This window comes from Python bivittatus, unplaced genomic scaffold (assembly GCF_059951505.1).
Source record: "Python bivittatus isolate LINGU-HERP-01145 unplaced genomic scaffold, Pbiv_v1 ctg000480_np1212, whole genome shotgun sequence".
In the NCBI taxonomy this organism is placed as follows: domain Eukaryota; kingdom Metazoa; phylum Chordata; class Lepidosauria; order Squamata; family Pythonidae; genus Python; species Python bivittatus.
Window position 1 is genome coordinate 67372350 of NW_028277075.1, and position 14077 is coordinate 67386426.

The following is a 14077-nucleotide window of genomic DNA, read 5'->3' on the forward strand; positions in this document are numbered from 1 at the left end:
GTTTGCTTTAAGCGAAATGTCTGGTATATTTTGATATTCTTGATGGTTATTAGGTGAACGCATCTAAATCTAAAGGTAAACCACCACAGGCTATTAGTTAACCACAGTTAAGTGCATAGGTAGTGTTGGCCACAAAAATCATGGTTTCAGCCCAGCCCTTTAACCCGATGAAAGACTGGACTCGAGAAGCTCAGTTACTCATTTATTAAGGCACCTTAGTAAGTGAGCACCCCTTCCCAAGAAGAGAGGCCGGAAATTAGAAGGCATGAATCATTTATTCCTTTTCAAAGACAGCTTCGTTATCAGTGATTACATGATTGGTTACATAGTTGAGCATGCGTACTTAATAACTAACATCCCACAATAACATAACATGCTTTCAAACCACAGGTATGGCGGCATCCATGACAGCTGGTGGTCGTCTGTATCTGGGACTCTTAGTGGTTTTAGAACATCTTTATTTTAAGCCTTGTCTGAATACACATCTACATCTCTGCTCCTGTCCTTCTGCTGACCGACGTCACACCTGCTTTCACACAAGATCGGTATCTTCCTCTTTCCGCTCATTTGCAGACTTAATCAGAGAGATCGTTGTCATGCTCTGCTGAGGGGTACAAGTTCAGTAGCCCATGACCCTGGTCAGACCCCAACTCTATTAACTCCAGTTTTGCTGATATCAGTAGACCACATGCTAAACCACGTTTTGTAATCATTGGATTCAGACAGCTAAAAGCGTAGACGAGGAAACCACACGTTTGAAGAAACGTTAAGAGCCCACTTTGATTTGTAAATGGCGGGTCCAGCATTTTGCCTGATCCTAGCCACCGTTTGTCAAATCTGTGCGCGAAGTCACTTAATTTTCATGGCCATATCGTACTGTTACATGAACTTCTTCGGCGAGCGTACAGCGTTACGAAAGCATCTGCTGTTCCTAACATCAGAAGTTCATCTCGTCAGACACAGGGTCCGAGGCTTAAAGTATTTTCTTCAGAGAAAGAGGCTGTGGGCGGACAGAGATAAAAAGCCAACTTTCGATTCCCCAACAGAGCCGCCTTCGTTGGCTCCAGGAGGGCGCGAGCTCCCGCCTCCTGACACAAAAGCGCCGAGCCCCGCCGCTGGCCCGCCAGAGCCTCCGCTTCCTTCCCCTGAAAATGGCGAGCGGCATCCAGTTCGCGCACTCACCGCAGGGCCAGGGCGGGTTGCCGAACTATGAGCAGCTGAAGGAGGAGCACGATATGGGGATGATCGGGGCTCCCGGGGTGCCGGCCGGGGCCACCGTGATTCGCATGCACTCGCAGCAGGTCTATGCGACGCCGCCCCGCGACCACGTCCTCTGGTCCCTCTGCACCACGTTATACCTAAACGTTTTCTGCCTGGGGTTTTTGGCCTTGGTTTTTTCCATTAAGGTGAGAACGCGCTGGGTGCTTTCTGTGTGTTTCCCTCTCCTCGCTCGTTCCCCGGGAGCGCAGGGCGTTTTTCCGGAAAACTTCTAGGTTCCGATCGAGCGCTTGCATTATAAAGTTAACTGTCCGAAGAACTCGATCCTGTTCCTCGGTACTCGGAAGTCAGCGCCATTGACCTCCTTGGGGTTCGTAATGCGCAGCGGGTTCATTATGGCCGTTGCGCGGCAGAGAAATACCCCGTCGGGCCTGGGTTCCCCGTTTGATCGCGCTCCTTTGGATCCAAATTCCACGGTGGGGGAAGGAAATCGCTTACAGTGGCATGGGAGTAACTTGGTCGTTTTTAGGATTGCCCAAGAGATCGGCCTGAAATAGAGAGTGAAAGCGAGGTAGCCCAAAGAAGTGATTCAATGGGGCTGTCCCGTTCAGTGTAAGTGGAAATTTTGCACTGGGCAGTTTCTGCTCCCCCCCCCCTTTTTTTGCATCTTCGTTTAAATTAGAAGTTTAGAGGATACTTTACTACCCTGTAATATCTTCCTCTTCTTCTCATTGGCTGGGTTTACAAATCAGCAGCCATATTTTATCCTGATAAATTGTGTGAACTCAGCCTAAATGCTTATTGGTTGAGTGTCACTTGAAAACTCTGAACATCTGACTGAGTAAGGCATTGTTAAGCCAGTTGTGGGTAAATATATTGTGCATGATGTACAATTTCTTATTTTGAAAGGGGTTATTTTCCCTCTGCTGTAGGATATACTTCAATGTTCATGTTCATTACTTAATACTTCATGGGAAGACAGTTGATGTCTTTAGGAGGAATGATTTGCATATTGTTATGAAGATGTGGTGTTTGATACACCCTGTGGCATTGACACAGGCAAGTTAACACCTGAGGCTGCATTTGTTAGGTGATGTATTGGCAGGTATGAAGCAGCCTTAATCAGAAGTAGGAATAAAATATTCTGAGTAGCACTTATGACACATCCTGTTATCTTACACAGTTTAGTCAGACTCTTGGGTTTCAAAACTATAAATCCTTGATTAAGAGCAACAGATAGCTGGCTAAGTTTACATCATATACTTGTAGCTTAATGGGTTGTGTGAACCCAGCCAGTTATGGTTTATTTAGGAAACTATGGTGAAACATATCTTGACTGAATGTTGTGTGAATACATTATTTATGCAATTTCTGTAGCCGCCCATCTCAATCCAAGTGACTCATTAATTTTCCTTTCTGAGGTTGCACAACCTTTCTACAGTTACTGAAATGTAAATACTAACATTTGTTGTGCATTCTGTCCTTACGTTCAGTTTCCCATGTTGGGTGTGCAGGGTTCCTAGCCATAGAGAAGAACATGGTACGTCCCCATCTACTTTCCATGCTTGGCATCCAACAGAGCTGCTCTGTGGATCATTAGGCATCTGATTATTTACAGATGTGAACAGCTGAATTAATGCATTCTGCTAAGCTTTAGTTGTCTCCTGAACTCCTCAAGCTTGTTCATGGATGTTGCTCAGAGATTCAAGTTGCCCAACTGCTAGTGTAGTTATCATGCTGCATACTTGTTTATGTGAATTAACCTGTTCATACATTATAATTCTCTGCACTTTGTTTTGAATGTAACAAAGATATAACCCATGAAGCACAATATCAACAAACCAGTTTAGATAATTTGACAGAAATCTCACATATAAGAAAGTGAGACGTATGCAGAAAATTCTAATGAATGGCCAGATTGATCCACATATGCAAGTATGCCACATGATAATTGTAATAACAGTTGGGCAACTGAATCTCTGAGCTTCCTTAATTTTCAGTTATTGCTTTTGCCTCCAACATCCATCCTTATAAGCTTTCTCAAGCACCAGTTTCAAATGCAATGGTGCTAATAACGAACTGCAATGGGAAAAAAGAGCAATTCCACTTCAAATAGAGCAGGTCCTACTCTGAAGCTGCAACTGAGTGCAGGGCTCAATTGCAATCACAATTCAGCTTCTTACATCTGAGGAAACTTGTATAGGAGATCTCAGTATATTTAAAAATGACCATACAAAATGTACAGATCAATGTGTGATCCTTCTTTGAATTCCTTGATTTCTAAAGTTGCCACTCCTCTCAGTGTAGAAAATTGTCCAGACTTTTATATACTCAACTGTACTGCCATATTTTACATGTATTGAAAGGGTTGCTGTTAAGCTAATGGCTAATCTAAGCAGGCTGTTTCCTGAAGGTGGGGAATAGTAGTGGAATGCAACTCAATTCCAAACACATTTCCGGAGTAATGCAAAGACAAAAATGTGTCCTTTGTCTCCTAGAAACCATAGTTCTTGTAACAAACAGTATCATAAGGTCCAGCTGCATTTGTTCTGCATGTCTCATCCTTGCAAGTGAGATATTTTGGCCAGTTCTCGCCTCCCCTGATCACATAAACATGGCATTCTTGCATGCTGTTTTGCAAAGAATATTTTCTCTTAATTTGGTGCCATAATTGAAGTTCAGGAGTGTGCCAATAGTTCTTCTATAGGTTGCTTCCAGTAATGGATCTTTTCTTTCTTCTCTCCTGACAGGCCAGAGATCGCAAAGTGGTTGGGGACTACAATGGAGCTTCCAGCTACGGTTCTACTGCCAAGTGTTTGAACATTGTTGCCCTCCTGCTGAACATCCTGGGTGTTGTTATTGTCATCATCATCTTTGCAGTACTGATTAATGCTAACAAACAACAGCTGCCCTACCCTCACTGAACCATGCATCAGCATAATTTCCTTTTGAAAATTGCCCACCTCCTGTCCTTGATACAAGAGCTTCTGCTCCTACTTCTTGGTGGTTGGCCTTCTCCCTCCACTCCTAATCCTAATGTGTTGTTGCCCAAAAAGCAGCCCTTGCTTTGAGAAACTAGTACAGTATTTGCAAGAATGGGTCTCTTGCCATTGCCCAGATGGAAGTGGTCAAGGGTCCATTTCAAGAGCTGGAACGTATAACTGCATTATTGATGTATGATTTCAGGCTGCTTTTTAAATATTACACATGGCCTTGTTGCCTCTTCTGCACTCTTGACTTATTTTTCTACTGGCTATACCCAGGCAGCTTTTTGTTCAATTGAATGTTACTGATCTGGAAGGACCATGGTGTAGCCTGGAGGAAGGAATCACTCTGAAAGGATGCAAAAGAATCAGGCGGCAAAGTTCTGCTCCTGACACGTTCCTAGGCTGGCGTGGGGGTTCCTATATTTTTCTATAACTTTTGTAATAGGAAATGATTGTAGAGCTTGGTATGATCTGTTCTAAAATATTTGTATAATTTTTGAATAAATTGTATGGTCTTGAGCATGTTTGTAGTTGGCTTTTTTTTTTAAAGGAGCTCCAATCCATCACAGTGAAAGGGATCCTATAAAATGTGCCTCAGCTATAAGACTGGTGTTAACCTGAAGTATCTGCACACTGCATGCTCCAGCAACCATCTTACAGCATTTGCATAGTATCTTGGAGATGGCTCAAAGGTGCCCCCCACCTTAGAAGACATGACAGCTGTAATCAAATGCTCATTTCCCCCCTCCCCATCCTTGTAGCAAGACTTCTTCCAGACAAACACTTCTATTGTAGGGAATTGCTGGGGTAAAGGTCACAATTTATCACAACTTTAGACACTGGTCCACACTAAGTATCTTTCTCAGAGATGCCTTGCCATGGTGGCTGTAGCAGTACTGATGTCATGGAAATCCATTTAAATGGCATTGTAATATCAGTGCAAACACATTTCTCCCAGAGGTCATAACTAAGGTCCTATGTCTAACCTGCATTAATAAAGAAGTGTTCACTTGAAATAAATCTGGATAAATCTTGGGAGCTGCAGGCAAATGGCTACTGTACAAGAGTCTAAATCACCTGAATTTTTATTCACTGGAACTGGCCTGTCCCTTGCAGATTTCCTGGAAAATCCAGGCAGCAGTCTATTGGTGATTTTCTAGTTCTGGACCTCACAGATTACACAAATGCTTGGAACAGACTTGGGGACCAATTTTAGGATTGGGCATTATAATGCATTCAGAACTCCAAAAAAATCAGCCTGATCAAGTTATTGAACTACCTTCCCCAGTGAGAAAGCCTAAGAAAAGGGGAACTGATAATGTCACACAGAAATTTACAGGGCAGAGGGATAAGTTCTGCCCTTGAGATCAGTGGAGAAGAATATTTAATAAGCCATACAAAGTAGATCAATAAACAGTCTTCTAATAAACCTAAATAATCCTATAGACTAATTCTGCATTCAATTTTTCATACTCCCTGCAATGTTGGATAGCTAGCCCAGAGCAAGCATGAAACGGGAGGGAGAAGTTTTGTTTACAAGCTGACCTTTGACTGTAGCAGGTAGTCCTTTTTTCAGGAAGGTAATGGCTTTCTGTAGGCTTCTGGATTGGGGCCTTCTAGAATTTTAACCAAAGTCCCCATTGTTGCAAAGTGTCCATGCAGCCCTTTTACTTCACATTGGTTCCCTTCCTTGATGGTAGAATTTAGCACACGTCCAGGAATCCAGGGTTTGCTTCAGAACATCTTTGCTTTGTACAAAGGCTCCAGCTTCCTCCTAGTGCTCCCTTAAAACACTTGTCTCAAAAACAACATGTGGAAAACCAAATACAAGTTGTCCTTTGTAGATGTTTTCCATTCATTCGCCGTTCACACTAAATGGCTAATCTATGGGTAGTTTATTCCTTTCAGGAAAAAAGTGGCTTATGGTGTTCCAGACACGGATTGCTGGAGTGGGAGTGATATAATGTTTCTTCAGAGTTGCTTCACACATGCTAGTCAGAATCTTGTGGACAGCACCATCATAGTGAACAAACCATTGAAGACCAAATACTAGAGATGAGGAATTTCACACTGCTTCTCAAATGCTTTTAGTGGCATGCATTCATGTTAATCTGCACGTCCAAGAATTCAGTGACTAAGCGAAAGGCAGCCAAGTGATATTCTTATATGTAGATCTTGATGAATATTCTTCATATCTAACATATATGTAATGAAATGTCCACAGTCATTGATATCAAACCATTAGTTGAAACTGGGCTAGGTTTCCCTATAGCTATTTTCCAAAGTTATTTCAGAACTTAACAGCTTCATGGGAAGAAGAATTGCTTCTTTTTCAGACAATGCAGCTTAGCAATATCCTATAGCAGAATGTTTACTGCTGCAAGCCCACATTCTAATTAGTTTGGAGGTCTGAAACAAAAAGGTTTTTAACAGGCTATTCATTGGAACAGGAAATAGTACAGGGAAGCACAGCAGGAAAACGCATCAAAAGTTGAACCTCCCTACTCACTAGTAGGGAGACAGAAAAGTTCAAGCAAGTTGCAGATTGTGGGGGAGGTATAACATGTTTTATTTTAAAGTGTATTGTGTGTAAGTACTGACACTAACCAGGACAAGATAGGTTTTCTCCAGTGTGCTCTCCAGAGAGGATGAGGGCTCACTTTTCTTAGATAACCTAGCTATCAATGAATGCTAACTGACATAACTGAAGTAAAAGGTTGATTTACAGGTGGTCCTCATTTAGCGACCACTATTGAGACCAGCAACTCAATCATTAAGTGAAGTGGTCACTAAGTGAAACTGCAACTGTGCTTATGATTTTACTTCAGCTTTCCTTTGCTTTACAGACCTGCAAAGATTATAAATGCAAGGACTGGTTGCAAAGCTACTTTTTCATCACTGTCATAACTGCAAATGGTCACAAAATGAGACAGTCGCTAAACAAGGACTACCTGTATTAAGAAATACATAGGATAAGAAAACCTTACTTCTACCTAAATTGCATCTTGAAATGATAAAAAGACAAGAGATAAACAGGAAGTTCCCTAGTCTCTGAAACATAGAGACTCATTTTACTAACAGGCCACGTAAAACACAGAAATTTAGGGGAAAGATGTGAAGCCCCTTATCTATTTCTTGCTGTTTGCCCTAGTGGTTAAAAAGGCCCATAGGAGCAAGAAATGATGCAATCTCCAACAACAAGGGCTAAATAGATCTGTGTCTTCAAGAGTAGAAACCAAGATCTTAAAAGGGAAAAGGTCCAGTTCTATTTTATTGATAGTAATACACTGTATAGGTTGCAATACAATGTGTTGGCCTTCGAGGCCACCATATAATATCAGTACAATATATCTCCCCAGAACACACTAAAGAGGATATTACTACTAAATTAAGAATGTATTGTGTAACTTCTTCAGTAAAGGGAGGTGGGGATGGGGGAAAGCAGGGTGTCCAATTCACTTTGACAATCTGAACATCAATCTGAACTTTTCTAGTCAGCTGCAGGCAAGCCTTTAGTGAAATCACAAATGGACCATCTTGGGTTTCACTGATCAGATATTCCTTGTTAAACACTAAGAACCTTGATTTAACCAATACAAAGCTACTCTCTAAGCTGGTCTGCCAACAACACTGGGAGGTCAGTGCGCCCCTTATGAATTCAATGGTGTACTTGGCAAAGCAATACATGATCCAGTTTAATGAGTTTTCAAAAGTTCAGCAGTGTGCCTGAGACTGTATGTGAATCTTAAGTCATTTGAAGCCAGCTGCATATTTATTCCAATCTGCTGAGAAAGCTTTTTACCATACTGTGTGCACAAAAGACACTTGCTCCATATTTGCTAAGCTTGTACAATTAACACCTTGTTACCAGACTTTTTCTGTGGAGGTCTAGATCTTCATATAGTTGAAGTAATTACTGAATGATGGGGGGGGGGCAGTGGGTAAAAAGCTGAACTGACAACCATTAATCTGTAAAGCTGCTTTGTCTAAGATAATTCAGTCCTTGTGTCTGTCCAGTAGGACTCAATCTGTAAATTGCAGATGGCTGGCTGAATCCTGTTCGGCTTTCAGTTCAAATACTAACATGAGAAGTATTCTCCACTGAAAGGCTATACAAGCTTTGCAGGAAAAAGGCCATTAATGATAGAAGTGAGCACAGTGTTATGGGCTAATGTAAACACAAGATATTCACCCATATTGAAGGGCATTGTTCACTCTAGATTTTCAAAGGATCAGGTCCACTGGTATTGGGGGGCTGATGCTGTATGCTGAAGATGAGGCTCTGCTCTTCACATGGAGCAGCATTATCAGTTTGTCTGTCCTGGAACATTATTACAGTTTCTGTAGTATGCAATTTCTCCAGGACTTTCTGAAATATAGGCCCTGCCTTCCTGCTTGCTCTGAGGAATGAATCCTTATTCACAGCAAGTCATTGCAGGTGAAGTGTCCTAGACAGCACCTAATTTGCCATGATGGCAGCAATGAGGTGTAGATTTGGTCCATGCCATCACTCCTTATGGCTTGCCTTGCTCTGAGGAAGGACCTCTATCATGGCACAGCATTGAAGATTGGAGGGTACTAAAACCTGCGGATCTTAGTCTAACAGCTAGCCAGTTCTTCCAACAATCTACAGACTGCAGAAGGTAGCAATAGAGGAGATGATAGCAGGAGTCTGGTTTAGATAGTAATGCTAGCTCTTCTTCCTGGGCCCTGAATTAGAGGTGCAGAAGAGAAAGCGGGACCACTTACCTTGCTCAAGGGCCTCTAAAAAGCTAGAACCAGCTTTTGGTGTTTCTGGGGGCACTGATATGCTTACCTCTGATCATTTCTTCCTGTTGCTTCTGTTTTGGCACAGGAACCTTGTGAGAAAAACGAGGCATTTTCTATACCACCACGCTCCTAAGCTTCCACATTAAATGAATAAATGAATTCAAAACCAAAGTGGAATGCTGCCTTCCTTCCCAATACCTCTGAACCCTGGTTTCTCTAATAAGGAGAAAAATCAATAAACCAAGCAGTCTGGTTTCAGGTGAAGGTTGCTGAACTGAACTTAGTATAACTTCATTATAATCTTCAGAACATTCATCCATATAACTCAGCGCTGCCTACGGTGAGGTGTGGAACCGTTTTCCTCATGAGAACTATGTTCCCATGGTCTAATCGGGAGCTGTATGCTGGCCCAGGGTGGGTGATCTGATAAGCAGTTGACAATTTATGGAGAACATAGCACAAAGAATACTTAAAAACTAACATATAAGGCCATCCAAGAAGCAGTAATAACCCATAAGAATTTGCACATTGTCCAATAATTTAGCTCAATAAGAGAAAGTCATGAAGTTCAGAGAGTAACATACTGAATTCAAGAGAGAAGGTCAAGGGATCTGGAGCGCAATGCACTGGATTCAGTAAGATAAAAGCCTGGAGTTCAGACATGGCAAAAGTAATGAGAGAAATTTTAAAAAATGTTACTGTATACCCTGAACCAAGCTAATGCCATGTTTAGCCACTGCATGAACTTTAGTATAAAAAACAGTAAGATGCACGGCACAGTATGAGATTAGGCTGAAGCTGCCATAACTAAAGATGAAGCAGCCATGTAAGCAGAGAGGACAGAAAGCCAGGAATCTTGTCTAAAAGATCCTTTCAGGGAGGTAGAGAAGAAGAAAACAAGTCATTAAGGAAACAAAGGAAAAATGTCACCTGAAAGGAAGCTGAGTCTGAGCACATGGAAACACCCCCCCATCCCATCAACAGTTACAGACTTGTAAATTAACAAGGCAGACCAGACCACCTATACAACATCTTCCAATAAAATGGATATCCATGCAACTTTATCAAAAAGTGCCTGACCTCTCAACCTACTACAACACAACCAACACAAGCTATGAAAAGGATCATACTGAGAAACATCTCAGAAACATCTCAGAAACTACCAACAGACTATTACAACCACATGGCATCTGTGTAGCACACAAACCAACTAAAGTCCTCCAAAACATCTTAAGTAAACCAAAAGACCCAGTACCCCAAGGAGAAAAAACAGGAGTCATCTACATACAGTGTAAGGACTGTAAAAACCACTATGTAGGACAGACAGGCAGAAGGCTAGCAGAGCGTATCCATGAACACCAACTAGCAGTCAGAAGACACAATGAAAACTCCTTAATCTCACAACACATGGACAGACTTAACCATAGTTTCAACTGAGGAACTGTCAGCATCTTAGACCAAGCTAAATCCAAAAACACAAGGGAATTCCTGGAAGCTTGGTATTCAGATAAGGCAGCCATCAACAGGCACATAGAAATAAACAACATCTACACACTATTCAAGAGAGACAATAAAAAGGAAACAAAAGACCAGAACATTTCCTTGCCAGCAACCACCACCCAGATAAGCAGAGATTAACACCAAGATTAACACCAGACAAACAATGAAGCAGTAAATAGTACCCTAATCAAGGAACTACCAAGAAAAACAAAACAAAACCCACACTCCCACCATCAGCAGGGCAAGCTACTGTATATAAATAGAGAGCAAACCCCACTCCATTCTAGGACTGAAGATGATCTGTGTGTGTCCCTAATTATTTCCCGCCTGTTGCCCAGGGCTGTCTCTCTGCTCTAGCCGCACCTATCTGGAAAACCCAGGTAGAAAGCAAGGGGGGCTTACAAGATCCACGTGCCTCAACAGGCTGTGTATGAATGAGTGACCAAAAGCCAAACTGGGAATGCATGTAACAACACCACAGGCTGTTTTCTGGGAATGCACATGGGCGTAATGCCAGGTGCAGAGATACTGAGGAGTTCACAGGAAAGGCATTTCATAGGCTGATAAGCTAGTTCCTCACACAACTTATTTTGCAGCATGATGATTATACAACTTTACAAAGCAGCCCCTTGGCACAGACATGCCATAGCAGAACACAGTATACGTACCTGTTGTCTATCACGGGGAGCATTGCGAGCTTACTCCTGTAAGTCCTTTAATAAAACTTTTACTGATCACACTGGCTTTCAGCTCCTCTTTCTTGGGAATCACTAATGGATACAGCATATTCACTTTACTCAGGGGTAAAGTTTTGGGGGAAAACAGTTACTGTACTTACTTTATACTGGGTTCAGTTATAGGACAAGGCAGAAAAAAGAAACATAGGGATTGCTGTAACAAAAAGGCTTGAGTTTTGGAGACTTACTCCCATAGTAAATTTAGTGGAAGAAAAAATTACAAGATGTAGCATTTTATCATATGTGCATGTGTGCACACACACATCTACAATGGAGGAACACCTTTTGCATAGGCACTTGTGAGAATAAAATAGAAGTAATGTTTCTGGACCGAAGAGAAGCTGAGCAGGCAAGGGAAAAGAATCACCCTTCCTTCACAGCTTGTTCACAGAGTTTTGGCCCTCAAAGGTCAGTGTTAAATACAAGAGTTGGCAAGGAAGGAAGATGGAGAGTCCCTATCAATAACTGCTTTGGGTGGCCTCACTCCATGTGCTGCTTGGCTCCTTGAAACCCCAGTCCTTCTGGAGCTGGGGACTCAGGCCAGTCCAAAGAGCAGGCATTAGCATACTGCTTTTTTGACCAAGTAAAGCTGGCCAGCTCTTCCAGGCTGTGAAACCCAGCTCAGACAGGCTGCTTCAGGGACCCAAGACCATACTTCCAAGGTCTAAGAAGACAACATACTGGAGAGGTTTGGTTCAGCTCCTGTAAGGCCCTGCAACCTCCTTTGGGCTGAGTTGCAAGTCCAACTCAGTGGAGACCCCTACATGAGGGTCCCACTGGCTGGGTTCAGGTCCAGTCCATCAACTGGGTGCTGGCTTCACGTGGCTCTAAGGGGTCTCTCTCTGGGATGAGGAAAAGGCTGGCAAATGAGGTGGGAGGCTCAGGGGTGGGGTGGGCATCTCACTCTGAAGCTTTGCTGAGTGAGCTCAGCTATGGGTGGAGATGACAGAAGAAGAGAGTGTTGCTCAGCAAAGCAGAATAGAGAGGTGTGGTTTTCCTTCTTAAGAGATTTTTGCCCTGAGGCAAAAGTATTACTAGTCTGGGTGTCAGAAAGAGACATAAAGGGGAAAGTGCTAGGTGATTGGGTTGGGTCTAAAATGGTTTACCAGGCTCCTTTTGATTACCAAATAGAGTACAAGAGCTGATGTGTCACTGGCAAGTATATGCCTATTACTCTATCAAAAAATGGCCTGGGATGAGTTCATGGCTCTGACAACTTGATTTATGGAGATATTCTTTGGCTACGCCTGTCACTGATTTACCAAGACCAAACAATCAGCAGTACAAGTGGGAAGAGTTGAGGGAGGAATGTCTGTACCACCTTAGTTTAGAAAGGTCATATTTGGGTGCTTAATAGCATTTTTATTCCTTCTTATTACTAGAAATGCTGTACACAGGGTGTCATGGAAGGGACTATTGGTGGCACCATACCTTTCTTCAGACTGTGTTCTCAACTAAATTTGAATGTCAGACTCATCCCTAGTACATAAGGGTATCCGTTTTGATTGAAAAAGAGAATTGCTCTCTGTGATCAGTGTTTTGATCTCTTGGCTTGAACACAGCATTAAGTTTTCACAAACCTTGAGACAAATTGGTGAGGGATAACAAATCACAGAACACAGTAGACTGAAACAAAATTGAACTGCTGAATTTTAAAATGTTCGGGACCAATTCTTTAAAAGTTACTATTAAGTCCCATTAAAAGCAACGAGAAGGGATTTAGTCATATATAGATTAATCTGGAAAAAATATTTATTGAGCCTAGTAGAATTGACTTCTGTAACTAACATGGTTATGTTTATGCTGCATGTCCCAATGAATTCCCTGAACTACAAATTATCCAGCCATATCTCAGAGTTGTCTGTTTTGCAAACCCAATATGTATCATTAGTTTACATATCAGTGTGCTATATAAATTTGTCTATTGACACAACATAATTATATTGGGAGTTAATGTTATTAGACTGTGTTATTTGTATACTGTTGGGATGAGAGTATGATTTTTTAAAGACATGACCTCAATGATACTCCTGAAGGAGCTAAAAAGTATGTTCAGAAACAGGACTAGAAGAATTAATCTCATCTTGATTGTGTTCATTACACAATAACTGTAAAGTTTTTAGCCTCAGGCCAAACTATATTCATTCTATAATTTGGACAGACTAGATTTACTTGGTATCTTCTCATCCCTCAACTTCTTTTATTTCCAGTCAGCATGGGTAAAAAAACACAGTATTATTAGAACTGTTCTTTATTAACCACTTTATCATGTACTAAAAGGGGAACTCAAGGACGTACTGTAGACAACAGGCAGAATCTGATTATTTACCACAATCCTGGATTCCAGTAAAGTAACCTTTACTGTAAAAATTATGCATTTATAATGGCTGACTAATGAACCAGAAAGCGATATTAAGCAATCAGCATTGGAAGGGAAGTAGTGTTATTTTTCAGAACTAAATTCAGAGGTTGTTTACCAGTCTTATTCTTTTATTTTTCTTTGTATTTCACGATTGTCAGTTGGCAGCTGATATACATGACATTGTGTGACATAGTTACCAAAAGCTAAACTTTAACTAGATTTTAAGCCAAGTAAGATATATGTTGACCTCTCCTCTGTAGGAAAAAAAAAGTTGAATTATATGCCCCAAGACAGGACATGTGGTTGCTAGTTTAAACTGTTTCTTCAAAGTTGGGGGCAAGATTCTTGTAGGATGGCTTCTGACTTCCCTTCTAATTATGAACTTTCAGTTTCTTCTCCTATTGCTCTCTTTCGTTTTGTGACATTTATGTGATGTAGCATAAAGTCAGGATAGTTTCACTGTCAGAATATACCTATCTCACCAAAACTCAAGACATAATGCA

At 41.6% G+C, this 14077-nt stretch overlaps 1 protein-coding gene and 1 long non-coding RNA gene across 2 annotated transcripts in view; one reads left to right on the top strand and one right to left on the bottom strand.

Moving 5' to 3' along the window:
* Positions 1–14077, bottom strand: part of LOC148215001 (uncharacterized) — a 50763-nt gene that overhangs the window by 16406 nt on the left and 20280 nt on the right. The gene's annotated exons all lie outside the window — the stretch shown is intronic.
* Positions 1112–4724, top strand: LOC103048963 (interferon-induced transmembrane protein 1-like). The gene is made up of 2 exons (XM_007440518.4): positions 1112–1406; positions 3969–4724. Exons 1-2 carry the CDS (start codon positions 1152–1154, stop codon positions 4140–4142), a joined length of 429 nt encoding a protein of 142 aa, XP_007440580.1. The 5' UTR covers positions 1112–1151; the 3' UTR covers positions 4143–4724.